At 60.4% G+C, this 14,056-nt stretch overlaps 1 protein-coding gene across 1 annotated transcript; it reads right to left on the reverse strand.

Moving 5' to 3' along the window:
- Window positions 1-10,157: 10,157 nt before the first annotated feature.
- LOC128677307 (uncharacterized) lies at window positions 10,158-12,341 on the reverse strand. Its single transcript, XM_053758055.1, has one exon. It carries the CDS (start codon window positions 12,339-12,341, stop codon window positions 10,158-10,160), a length of 2,184 nt encoding a protein of 727 aa, XP_053614030.1.
- Between the last annotated feature and the right edge of the window lie 1,715 nt (window positions 12,342-14,056).

A 14,056-nucleotide genomic window follows, 5' to 3' on the forward strand; every position in this document is an offset into this window, starting at 1 on the left:
ACCCACTAAACCCCTGCGGGTGCCATCGGCCGCTTTACAGGGAGGCGCCTCGGATCTATCTAACACAAGACGCCTCAGCGACTGGCCGGTCTCTTTCGCCAGAGACCGGACTCACCATTCTCAGGGGCCCACCGACACCTGGTGGACCCCTGCCGTCGGGTGGGACTAGTCCCACCGATTTAGGGGGGCGCCTGCAGGCGCGCAAGGTAGCGCCTGCGTCGCACCCCCGTCCGCCTTCTGCGGATCGGCTCCGCGAGGGGGTGGTCCTCGCGGTTCCTTTCCTCGGCCTCCCTCTGTGACATAACAGTCTCACAGAAGGAGGCCACTGCCGCCCAGGCTCCGTCACTCCCGAGCATCGCATTGACGACACTCGGGAGCGACAGATCCACTCCACCGAGCACTGCCACCAGATCGTGGCGCTGCCGACTCCACCTGGGACACTGCTCTAGAACATGTTGAGCAGTGTCCCGAGCCTCGCCACAATCGTGGCAGACCGGCTCGGTCTCCCGCTGGGCCACGCGGTGCAAGTACTCACCGAAGCAGCCATGCCCGGTGAGCACCTGCGTCATGCGGAAGGTGAGAGGCTTGCGCCGCCTCAACATCCATCTCTCCAGGACCTGGCGCAGGGCCTCCACTGTGCGTACACCGTACGTTGCCCGCGCCAGGTCTGCCTCCCACCTCCGCATGAGTTCCGCTTGCCCTCGCAAGCGGACCCGCCGGACCATCTCAGGCGAGGGGTGCTCGCCGATTTCCCTCCTGTTCGCCACAAAGTGGTAAACCTCGGCGAGCACCTCCGCCACCAACTCCCACGGCGGGTCGCCCGCGAGGGCTGTGGCCGCAGAGAACGCCACTGTACGGTACCCCCGTATCGCCCTTACCGCGATCACCTTCTGCGCCTGCCGGAGAAGGCGCTTATTCTCCGCGGCAAGGGCGTCCACCCAAACGGGGGCGCCGTACATCGCCATACTCCGGCACACGCCGGAGTACAGCTTCCGTACAGCGTCGCTGGGCCCACCCAGATTGGGCAGGAGTCGGCCCAGCGACGCAGCCGTCCTGATGATCCTTTGCCCCAGCTCTCGGAAGTGGGGGACAAAGGACCATCTCCCGTCGAGGATGAGGCCCAGGTATTTCATCTGGGCACTCACCCTCAACTCCTCATGACCCACCTGGAGGCGCGCCCCTGGGGGAGGTCCTCGCGTCCGGGCCCCGCGGAAGAGGAGGACTTCGGTCTTATCCAGTCGGACCCGAAGCCCCAACCTCTCTATGCGGCCGACCAAAAGGGCGAGGCCCGTTTCGGCCAGCCGCGCCGCCTCACCGAAATTCGCACCCCGGGACGTGAAGAGAGTGTCATCCGCATAGCAGATGACACCCGTCCCGGGGGGAAGCCGGCACCGCAGGACCCAATCGTATGCGATGTCCCACAGGATAGGGCCGAGAATCGACCCCTGCGGGACACCGCACCCGACGCCCCGCCGGACCATTTGACCTCCCCTGTCCTCGTACAGGACGACCCGCTCCTCCAGGTACGCCCCCAACAGCCCCCGCAGGTACGAGGGCACTCCGAAGTACCGGAGCGCCTCCCGTATTACACAGTGCGGGATACTGTTGAAGGCGTTGGCGATGTCTAACGACGTCGCCAGGGTCACCTCGCCTTCTCTGTCCGCCTCCTCCGTCACCGACCGCAGACGCCTGAGGGCGTCGATGGTGGACCTCTTGGCCCGGAATCCGTACTGCACGTCAGAGAGACGCGGTCCCGGGCCTTCCTCCACATGCCGAACGAGGCGAGAGGCCACAACACTCTCTAGGGCCTTCCCAGCCTCGCTCAGCAGGACCAGAGGTCGCACCGCCGAAGCCGAGTCCAAGGGCCGGCTCCCCTTCGGAATAAGGCAGAGCCGGCCCTCCTTCCATAATTTCGGGAACTGCCCCTCTCGCAGACAGCGGTTGAGCAGCCCCCGAAACTCCTCCCCGAGGTGCACGAGAATCAGCGCAAGCACTTTCCCGTGCACCCCGTCTGGACCCGGTGCCCTCTTCCTTGTCTGGAGGCGGTCGAGGACCACCTCCATTTCGACGTCGGTGACGGGAGGCGGATCTGCCTCCACCTCTTCTCCCTCCGCGTCAGGCGGCTGTCGGGCCATCCTCGGAGGAGAAAACCCTCGCGGATTGCCGGGGAATAGATCCCCGACAATCTCCCCCAGCAGAGCTGGCTGAAGGGTCTCCGTTAGCGGGGTCGCCTGTGGGCGCAATTTGTCTCGCGCCCACTTATACGGCCGGCCCCATGGGTCTCTTTCGATACCCTCCACCAGCTCCTCGAAGGCTTCCTCCTTGGCCCGACCGATGGCCAGCTGCAGCTCCTTACGGTTTTCCACATACACCGCATACAGCTGACCATCCCTCTCCTCGTCCCGGGGACTGCGCCGCCTGCTTCGACTATAGGCCCTTCGGGCCGCGTTGCAGGCGACGCGAAGGGCGGCAATCTCCGCCGACCACCAATAGACCGCCCGCCTAGGGGGGGCTCGACCTACGCTTGGCATGGCCGCCCGGCACACCGCTGTGAAAGCGTCGCCGAGACGGTCAGCCGCGTCGTCCACCCCCATTCCGTCTAGAGGCGGGAGGCTCCAGCGGCCGACGATGGCCGCCTCTTCCGCCAGCTCCCGGTCAAGCCGCGTAAGGGCCCAGCGCGGGAACCGGCTGCGCACCCGGGACGATGATGCCGCCTGACATTGGGGGGCGGCCGACACCTCGAACCGAATATACAAGTGGTCCGAGAGTGTCTCCACCCCCCCTTCCACCCTCCAGTCCGACACGGAGCGCGCGGCGGAGGGGGTGGCGAACGTCAAGTCCACCACCGATCCGCCCGTCCGTCGCACGCACGTGTGGGCTGTCCCCCTGTTTAGGAGAGACAGCCCCGCGGCCAGCGCCCACTCTTCCACCTTTCGCCCCTTGGGCTCCGTGGCCGGGTTCCCCCACGCCGTTGATTTGGCGTTGAAGTCACCGGCCACGAAGACCTTTAGGGGCGCTAACCGCCTTATTTCCGGCCCCAGGGCATCCAAGAACCGCTCCAGGGCCGGCAAATCCCGGTTCGGGGAGAAGTAAACACCAATTATGGCGTACTCTCCCCGAACCGCCACCACAAAGCCGTTCCCTCTCTTCTTAATCGCGAGGGGAGGGGCGGCACCAGGCCTAGCCACGATGGCCACGAGGCCATCCAGATCCCCCGCCCAGTGAGGCAGGGAGGGAACCGCGTACGGCTCCGCGACCACCGCGACATCCAAATCCCACTCCGCCATGGATTGCAGGAGGAGATCCTGCGCCCTAGCGGAGTGGTTGAGGTTGGCCTGGAGGAAGGTGACCCCCATCACTCCTCCATTTGGCCGACTGGCGCCTCCCCTTGCCTTCCCTCGCGCGGAGGAGGGGACGGCCCTTTCCCTCGGATCGGGGGTGGGTTGCAGGCCCTACCCCCCATCACGTGGCCCGCCGGCTTGCCGGCGTCGCGGCATACCGCGCAGCGGGGCTCCGCTGTGCAGGAGGCGGACAAATGCCCTGCCTCCCCGCACCTATAGCAGAGCCGGCTGCGGTCCGTCTGCGAGGGGCACAGCGATGCGGTGTGCCCCTTCCCCATGCACTTGTAGCAGTGCATGGGGCGCGCCTCCAGGTGCCGGAGCTGCACTCGACTCCAGCCTACCGTGAGGCTGCCCGCCTCGATCAGCTTTTTAGCCGTCGTGACCGGGCAGCGCATCAGGGCAGAGCCAGAGCCCCGCCAGTCTGAGCGGATTTCACCCACCCAGACCTGGTCCTCCGTGCAGCTCCCGGCTTGCGCGACCGCAGCCTTTATCCGCTGCGCCGTTGCCGCATCATTCAGGCCCGTCACGCGGAAGTCCGCGGTTTTGACGGGCCTGGAAACGTCCGCGACGCCGGAAAGGGCCGCCTTCAAGGCCGATGCAAGCGCATCTGCCTTGTCTGAGTTGGAGGGGCCAGAGACCTCGATTAGCCTCGCTCCGGTCGCACTCGGGCGAATCCGAAGCGAGCCGATTCCTAGCCCCTCCAGGCTCACCGCCTGCTCGGCCTTGAGGAGGGCGGAGCTGTATGTGGCCCCTTTTTGCGCTGCCTCTGGCTGTAACTTGAGAATTACAGCCGAGGAGCTAGGGGCCGACAGCTTGGCCGCCCTCGCTGGCGCCGCCCTGGGGGGTGCCTTGGGCGCCGTTGCAGTGGCCTTTGTTGGGGCCGCCGCCGGTCGCTCCGCAGGTTTGGGCTGGGACTTCTTTCCCACGCCCTTCCCCTTCCCCCTCCTCCCCCGGACTTCGACCCAGGGGAGCTCCGGGCATTCGTCGACCACAGCTGTTGAGGTCGACGGCCCGAAGGGCCCCCACTCTGTCGCTCCCCCAGCACCTACCCCCTTACAACCCCGCCTCTCAGAGGCCGGGCGTGCAGGGGCCCGAACCTCCAACTCCACCGGCTGCTCAAGCCGCGGCGCCGGACCCAGGCCGGAGGCCTCCTCAATGGCCGTCCTTGCAGCCCTCGCCACCTCGGAGTTGTCACCCGCCAGAGGTGGACGAGTGGCACTCCGAGGACATCCAGCCAGTCCTAGCGCTGCCAGACGGCCATCAATTAATCTGGCCATCCTCTGCTCCAGCTCATCCTCCACTGGAGCTGCCTGCCGCTGTACCGTCCGCGCAGCCTGAGCAGCCTCACGGCGGGCCTCCTCGAACCCCCGGCGGAGCGCAGCGACCTCAGCCTTCATAATGGCCACCTCCCTTTGGAGGCGACCATTATCGGCCTTAAGGCGTCGAACTTCGTCCGACTCGCTGCGCGCCACCAGGGTGTCCACGATATCCCTGATATCCGAGGAGGCCCGCATAATTTTGGAGTTGAAGCCCCCCTTGAGGGCGGCAGTCTTCCCGACGAGGCTGGTTATAATACCCAGCCTCTCCACCGCAGTGGCCATGAGTCCATCAGCACCCATGGCCCCAAAGTCCCGCGCATCAATGGGGGCCACCACCACATCATCGTCCCCACCATTCAGGGGTCCTCCCCTCCGGAAGGCCCGAGCCCCTAGAGAGGCCGAGAAGGAAGCCTCGGCATCCTCCTCTTGACTCCTCCTCGCTTCAGCCCGGGCCCTCGTCAGGTGCGAGGCACCCCGAGCCTTGCCCCTCTTCGCCACTGATTGTGCCCGTGGCACACCGACCTCAGTGTCGGTGCCGGAACCAGTCGCCACCTCAGAATAGAGGCGCTTGTTGCCCAGCACCGACTCCGACAACGAGGTGATGGAGCCCGCACTTCCCAACAGGCTCCCCATCCTCTCTTGGCCCACAGCGAGGCCACTCCCGTCAGTTTCCTCCCCAGCGGAATGTTCAGACCCTGAACATTCCATTTCCCCCCTTCCCTTTGTTTGGCCCTGAGAAGGGCCTTTTGGGTGGCCCTGAGAAGGGCCTTTTGGGTGGCCCTGAGAAGGGCCTTTTGGGTGGCCCTGAGAAGGGCCTTTTGGGTGGCCCTGAGAAGGGCCTTTTTTCAGGAAACGCCCGCGGGCGTCCCTCATTATTTGGTCATTAGACGACATTCTTCACAGTTCGCAAATTGCTCCTTCTGCACAGTGCACTTTAGCCGTCGGCCTAACCACTCCGTTACGGTGGTTAGGACGCGACGTTGCCCGGGGAACGCGACGTGGACGCAAGCACTGTGGGGTGGTTCCCCAACCTAACCTAACCTAACCTTTTTTTTTTTTTTTTTTTTTTTTTGTTTTCGCAGGGGAATGCATTTACGCACTGAGTGTGGGACTCCTGGGCAGCTAATCGGCCCAGACTACCCACTAAACCCCTGCGGATGCCATCGGCCGCTTTACAAAGAGGCGCCTCGGATCTAACTAGCACAAGGCGCCTCAGCGACTGGCCGGTCTCTATCACCAGAGACCGGACTCTCCACTCTCAGGGGCCCTCCGACATCTGAAGGACCCCTGCCGCCGGGTGGGACCCTTGTCCCACCGATTCAGGGGGGCGCCCGCAGGCGCGCCCCCAACCACCAAGGCGAGCCGCACGCCATCCAGTCCGGAAGCAGACCGGAGGCAGCGGCTCTCCGTCTTATTCGGCCGCAGAGGATAGGGACAGCGGCGCACCGTAATACCGGCAGTCCTCCTCCTCTGCGGCCCCACCGACCACCATGCCTGCGCCATGGCCGCGCCTCATTCGGCCGCAGAGGATAGGGACAGCGGCGCACCGTAATACCGGCAGTCCTCCTCCTCTGCGGCCCCACCGACCACCATGTTTGCGCCATGGCCGCGCCTGGTCGCGGAGGATAGGGAGAGCGGCGCACCGTAATACCAACCCCTCCTCTTCCCCCGCGACCCCTACCACGGCTGTAAGAGTAGAGGGCTTAGCCCCCTTCTCTCACAGCCACTGAGCCAATTGGCTCTCCAACCTGGGTTACCCGACATGGGTAACCCACCACCAGTTGCCAGGACATTTGCCAACGGCTAACAAGACCCCTAAACGGGGAGTTATTAACCGTCGCCCAGGGTGCACCAGCCCAATAACTTGTCAGCCGCCGCTATCACCGAATCAAAGATCAAGTGACAGAAGCAAACCTTCAAATCATCGAGCCAACGTGGAGGTTTCCTGACAGTAGCACCCCAACCTAACCTAACCTAACCTAACCTAACCTAACCTAACCTTTTTTTTTTTTTTTTTTTTTTTCTCGTGTGGAAAACGCCTCCGCGTGCCCGGCGCTGGGGCATAGCGCCGGGGTATGTCCGACTTGCACGGACTAAAAACCACACGGTGTCCTTCTCGGCTTTCGGGCCGAGGCTGCGGGATCGCTCGCGCATGCACAACGCGGCCTCGGCAAAGCTTTGGTCCACCATCGCGGACCTCTTCAATTTAGGAGCTTTACTCCTCATCCGTCTCGTTGGGCGGTCGCACCGGACACCAGTGCTCCCGCGCCTTCTTGGCCTGTGGCTGATCAGGCGTCGGACTGCCCCGTCCGGCGCCCGCAGGCCGGACCTTATGGTGGTCTAAGGTCCATATTTGCGCGCCTCCTACGGCGCACATTGCGTGCTCGGCGAGATGGTACAGTACTCGTCGCCTCTCTCACTCTTTCCGCTTCCTCCTTGGTCTCCATGACAGCCTCACAAAACTCTGCGACGGCCTGCCAAGCAGCTTCACTTTCGACCATTTTATCGAGCACCGTTGACAGCTCGAGGTCTTGTACGCCCAGTGTTGCGACGGTGTTTTGCCGCTCTTCTTCCCACGCCGGACAAACGGCCAAAGTATCGGCAGCTGTGTCTGTTTCGGCATCACAGTGATGGCAGCTCTCGTTTTCCTCCCGGCCGATCCGACACAGGTACTTCCCGAAGCAGCCATGCCCCGAGAGTACCTGTGTCAGTCTATAGGAGAGACTGCCGTGCCGTCTATTTACCCACTCCGCCAGTACTGGACGGAGGGCCGAGATGGTGTATTGCCCGGCGCTGGGCTGGGCCAGTTTCTCGTCCCACTCCTCGATGGTCACGCTGCGCAACCTCATCCTCTGCCCGTTCACCTCCGACGGTGCTTGTGGTTGACCCTGTTGCAACATCTGCTGCCGCCAGGTATACAACTGGGCGAGGGCTTTAGCCTCTAAACTCCAGGGCGGTGTTCCCGCCAGGGCGCATGCTGCTTCACCCGACACTGTGCAATAACCGCGAATGACTCGTATGGCCATCAGACGTTGTGGTCTTTGCAAAACAGCCGCGTTCCGGGCAGATAGACTCGGTCCCCAGATCGGTGCACCGTACATCGCCATCGATCTCACCACTCCCGTAAATAGGTTCCTACATGCGACGCTTGGTCCGCCCAGGTTTGGCAGGAGGCGGGACATCGCAGCCGCCGTCTTGGTGAGTTTGGGCGCCAAAAGATCAAAGTGGCGCCTGAAATCCCATCGGCTGTCAAGGACTAAACCGAGGTACTTGAGAGTCGACCCGACGTCGATACGGACCCCTCCCACAATAATATGGGCGTCAGAGGTCGTTGCCGCTCGGGGACCATGAAAAAGTAGGGCTTCCGACTTGCGGAGGGCCACCTCCAGTCCCAGCCGTCTTATTCGGCCTACGATTTGAGCGACTCCGGCAGTGGCCACCATAGCAGCCTGCCTATACGATTTGGCCCGCACGGTGACTAGGGTGTCGTCGGCATAACAATGTAGCGCGACACCAGGAAGTACGGTCCCGCGCAGGACCCAGTCGTAGCCGATGTTCCACAGGAGCGGTCCGAGGACCGACCCCTGTGGAACACCACACGACATTTGCCTCTGTTCAGGGCCGTTGAGGCCCGTGTAGACTACCGCTCTGTCACTGAGGTATGCGTCTATAATTCGGCGAAGATATGCCGGCACACCATGGTATTTCAGCGCCTCCCTTATGGTAGCCCAGGGCAAGGTGTTGAAGGCGTTTGCAATGTCTAAAGACACCGCCAGCACCACCTCACCCCGGGACGTCGCTTCACTGGCCAAACGTTGGACACCAGAAATAGCGTCTATCGTCGACCGACAGCGGCGAAAGCCAAATTGGTTCTCGGCAAGATCCGGTCCCACCCTGCTCAAATGCTCGACGATTCGATCTGCAATCACCTTTTCCAACATTTTGTCCACCTCATCAAGCAGTACAACTGGCCTATAGGCCGAGGGGGACTCTGCCGGGCGACCCTCTTTTCGTAGGAGCACCAGTTTCCCCGTCTTCCACCTAATAGGAAACCGTCCCTGCTCTAGGCAGGCTGTGAGGAGCTGACGGAATCGGGTCCCAAGAGTCCCGAGGGCCAGCACGAGCGCAACACCCGGGATACCATCCGGACCCGGGGCCGTGTTCTTCCTCTTCATCCTGCCTATCGCGACTTCCAGTTCCTCTTCGGAGACGGGGGGAACAGTGCCAATCTCTTCATTTAGGTCGTTTAACCGCATTGCCGGTGGCACAAAATCAGATCGACCCGCCGGGAATAGGGCACTCACCACGTCGTTCACCAGTTGTGGCGGCATACTCTGGGTTAGGGGAGGAGCCCATGGGCGAAGTTTCCCCCGCACCAACAGGTAGGGGCGCCCCCACGGATCTCTGTCCAGAGTCGCCAATAGCTCTTCTCGCGCCCTATCTTTGGCAGTGCGAATGGCCACCTGGAGTTCTTCCTTTGCCGCTCTATACTCCTCGTAGAGTTCCGCCTCGCGAGCGGCTGTATCTGCGGTGCGGCGACGTCTTCTCCTATGACGGGCATAGAGGCGGCGACGAAATATGCACCTTCGCCGGAGTTGGGCAATCTCTTGGGACCACCAGTATACTTGCCGTCGGGACGGTGCTCTCCGTACTCTGGGCATCGCCGCGTCGCACACAGCGGTTAACGTGTCCCTAAACCATTCCGCCTCCTCATCCACGTTTATAGGCTCAGCGGGAGGTGCCGACGCCCAGGCCTGTACTATCGTCACTTCCTTTAGCAGCTCCTTGTCGATCCGTTTTATGGCCCAACGGGGGCTGCTTACGTCAAGTCCGGTAGGCGTAGCTGGCTGGCCGGAGGTCTGGGCGGAGACACTGAACCGAATATACCGGTGGTCAGAGAGCGTCTCCACCTCCTCAACAACCCGCCAGTCCGCAATTCGTCGAGATAGGGAGGGGCTGGCGAACGTTAGATCAACAATTGAGCCACCCCTTTGTCGAATACAAGTGTGGGTCGTTCCCTGATTCATGAGTGTGAGACCGAGTTGCAACGCCCACTCCTCAACTAGCTCGCCTCTCGCGTCCGCAACCGGGGAGCCCCACGCCAAGGACTTGGCGTTGAAGTCCCCGGCCACGATCACGGGGCGAGGATGGCTGCTGACCACGACAGATCCTAAACGTATGAGAAATGCCTCATAGTCGGCTAGAGCCCTGTTGGGCGAAAAATACACGCCGACCACTACGCAATCCCCTATCCGCGCTGCAACAAACCCGTCGTCCCTGGTGATGTTTTCAGGGAATTGCGAGCCTGAGGAAGGCGACGAGATGATGGCCACCGAGCAGCTAGCATCCCCCACCCAATCGTCACGAGGCGGAACAAAGTATGGCTCCGCAACTATCGCCACTTTGACACCCCACTCCGCCATGCTCTGACACAGAAGGTCTTGTGCTCTGGCAGAGTGGTTGATGTTGCACTGCAAGAATGTCGTACTTTGAGACATTATGGACATTCCATCTCAAAAGGTTCCACACCTTGTGACGATTCGGTGGGGGGTATTTTAGGCCGAGAGGCTGGGGCCTTTTTGGGTGTCTTGCCCGTCTTCTTATTGGCTGCCTTACATAGTTTACTACCGATTGCATGATCGGCGGGCTTATTGGCCTCCGCGCATACGGGGCAATGGGGCGCCGCAGAACACGTCCTGGCCTCGTGGCCTCGTTTGCCACATCGGAAACAGAGGCCACTACAGTCTACCGCAGAATTGCATTGCGTCGCCACATGCTCACCCGTGATGCATCTGTAGCAGCGCATCGGCCTTTGCTTTAACAGCTTAACACTGGCAGACACCCAGCCAACTAGGAGCCGACGGCCATCCTCCAGCTTTTTAGCCACAGTCACCGGGCACGCTACAATCGAGGTCCCCATACCACGCGGTGCACGACGAATCTCGCCTACTTTAAGGTCCAGCTCAGAGCAAGCTCCAGCCTTGGCCAGTGCTGCTGTCAGCTCTTCCCTAGTCACGGAATCATCCAGGCCAGATATTCGCAGGTCTACCCGCTTTACAGGTCTGGAGACCTTCACTTCCTCCGGATTCAGGGCTTGCCTCAGCTTGTCGGCCAAGGCGTCGGCTAGGGGGCCACTAGAACTGCCGGGCACCTGCAAGAGGCGGGCACCAGTGGCCGTGACCTTGCACCGCATGCCCTCGATACCCAAGCTCACAGTATCCACCTGACTTTTTGCTCGACCCAACACCTCCTCATATGTCACGCCATTTTGAGAAGCGTGCGGCTGCAGGGTCAAAACAACCGCTGCTGACCGGGGCGGGCGAAGCCTGGCTTCCTGCCGTTTCTTCTTCTGGGCCTCTTTTCTAGTGGCCTTCTTTTGGGACTTCTTTTGACCCACAGTTTGCCAGGCACCCTCTTCCGCTTGCTGTGGGGCAGCTGCCGCGGCCGCATCAGGTGCAGTCTTGGAAGACTTGGCCTTCTTCCTTTTAGCCTTCTTGTTCTTAGCTGGGGCTGTGCTTGTACTCGGCTGAGAGGGCGGGATGTCGACCGCTTGCGATACCTGTTCCACAGGAGTCTCTGCCAAAGTCGGCCTGGCCGCTGTCTTCTCGGCATACGCGGCCATAGTTGGAGCTCTACCTTTGCTGCCCCGGTCAGAGGCCAATGTGGGTCTGAGGACTTTCCCCTCCAAAAAGTTTACTTTCGTAAGGACCTCTTCCCTGAATCGACCGAGTTCTTCTTTAAGGAGACTCGTCAGCTGTTTCTCCAGTGCTGGCGTGTCCCGCGGCGCTTCAGTCTCAGGCTGAGCTGAGCGCTTCGACTTGTAGACCTCCGTTCGAATCTCGTCTAACTCTTGACGAAGGTCAGCCATCTCCTGTTTTAGGCGAGCGTTCTCCGCCTGCAAGCGGCGCGTCTCGCTGGAGGTACATCTCTCCATTAGCTCGTGTGCTAAGTCTTCAATTGAGGCTGCCGCATCCTTGAGGGTCTTCTGGGCGGTGCCCTTCAGGCCTTTGGACATCTTCCCAACCGCTCTTATTGCCGCAACAGAGTTGTTCAGCCTCTCCTCTATAGACCCGGCAGTTAGGTCTTCCGGCTCGAATTCCGCCTCAGACCGAGTGGAGGCGCGTGACGCTGCCCTCTCACTCCTGACCGCCACCTTTTTGGCGGCTTCAGCCAACTGCCGATCCTCCTCACCGATGCGGACCTTCAAAAACTCGGCACGACGAGTAGCCTGAAGAGCCTCCCTTGCCTTCCCGAGGCCAATACATTCGCCGGTTGTCGGCGGTCTTCCTCTACCTCTCTTACCGCGCTGAGCGCGCGCCTGTGGAGGATTATCCTCATCCGTCGCAGAACTCAATTCCGGGCTCTCCGTGTTCCGCCGTTTCCTGAAGAAGCGGGACTGTCCGCAACCACTACTGGCACTCTTAACACTCATTTCAGAGTCTGAAACCTGTGCGACAACATCTCCCGCATTCTTTCCCACCACTTCGTCTCCCACCACTTCGTCTCTCACCACATCGTCTCCTACTACTGCATCAACAATTGCGTCCGAAGGCGCAAGGCGTAAATTGCCCCCCCCAGAATACGAGGGGCAGCCGGTGTCATTAGACACCGGGGTGGATTCTCCGACCGCGGTACGGCCGGTACCACCCTGGGGTAGATTTTCTTTATTCACGACTTGCATTTTTTGAACGTTCCTTTTTTTAATTCAGGTGTGCGGTCACCCTAGCATTGACCTAAGCTCAATTACCCGATCCCACCCCAAACGACTGATTTTTCGAGTGGTTTACTCCACCGGACAGACTGAGGAAGAAAGGAAGGAAAAGGGGGGAAAGGATAGAGCGATCCGCATCGCCAGTCGACTCTCATTATGAGAGAAGTACCGGGAGCAGACCGACTCTTTAAGGATGGGAAGAGGACAGAGGGAAAGGAGGGAAAGGATTGCAGGACATTGGCCAGCAACCAGCAAGACCCCGTAGGGAGTTATTGATTGCCGTTTCCAGGGTGCACCGTCCTGAGCCCTTGTCAGCCCATTAAAGCTTTCAAGGGATCAGGCACTCGGGGAGGTTTCCTGCACTAGCACCCCAACCTAACCTAACCTAACCTAACCTAACCTAACCTAACCTAACCTAACCTAACCTAACCTAACCTAACCTAACCTAACCTAACCTAACCTAACCTTTTTTTTTTTTTTTTTTTTTTCGTATGGAAAATGGCCAACCCACTGACACCACTTTCACTGCGGGGACAGGAAAGCAGTAGTGTGGGGCTCGAACCCACTAAAAACCATACGGTGTACCTCTTATCGCAATTGGTGCCGTTAGCAGGGTCACCTGACCGAAGTCTGGCATTCTACTGCTGTCGGCTGCGATTACCTGCTTCCAGGTTCCTCTTGTTTTTGTTGCCTCTTGGGTTGCGCGCAGGCACACGCGCACGCATCCTCAAGTTGGGTCGACAGACTTATCCCCGAGTCCGCCACCCAGATTTGCCAGTCAGGGGGGTTGTTGGCGGTTAAAGTCCCGCCTTCTTCGTCCTTTTGTTCTACGTCGCATGGGGTCTGAGGTCGTAGCTTCACGTTCACGCTCCGCTTCCTCCTTTACTCCCATTACAACTTCGCAGAATCTTTTTACAGCATTCCATTCTCTTCTGGACGAGACCATCGCAATCAGAATGGCCCGCAGAGAGAGATCTAGCCCAATTGCGGCTGTAAGCTCAGCACGCTCCGTACTAAATGCCGTACACACTGTTAAGGTGTGCTCGGCCGTATCCTCAAAGCCGCCATCACAGTGGTGGCACTCGGTTGTCGGCTCCCTTCCAGCCACCTGACACAGATATTTGCCAAAGCAACCATGCCCGGTCAAAATCTGCGTCAGTCGGAAGGTAAGGGACCCATGACTCCGGTCCACCCACTGCAGTAATATAGGACGGACGGCTTCTACCGTCTGACGACCAGCACTTGTGTTTTCTAGCCTGTCCTGCCATAATTGTAGGGCTTCCATTCGCTTTTGGGAGCGACACCCCGCCACCTCTCTAGGAGCAGGTCGATTACCACGAGCCACCGCTTCTTCACGCCAGTTATAGACCGACGCGAGAATTCTTGCCTCTAGGTCCCATGGCAACGACCCTGCTAGTACACATGCCGCACTGTGGGAAACCGTGCGATATCCTCTTATGACTCTGATTGCCATCACTCTCTGAGAGGAATTAAGGAGAGCGACATTCTGGTTTTTCAGAGTCTCCGCCCATATAGGCGCTCCATATAAAGCCATCGATCTCACAATACCCTCATAAAGGCGACGGCAAGATGAGTTCGGACCTCCCACATTCGGCAGCAGACCTCCCAGGGCTAGTGCCGCTGTTTTAAGTTTGGGCACCAACGTCACAAAGTGGGTGGTGAAG

Source organism: Plodia interpunctella, chromosome 17, assembly GCF_027563975.2.
Source record: "Plodia interpunctella isolate USDA-ARS_2022_Savannah chromosome 17, ilPloInte3.2, whole genome shotgun sequence".
Taxonomy (NCBI): Eukaryota; Metazoa; Arthropoda; class Insecta; order Lepidoptera; family Pyralidae; genus Plodia; species Plodia interpunctella.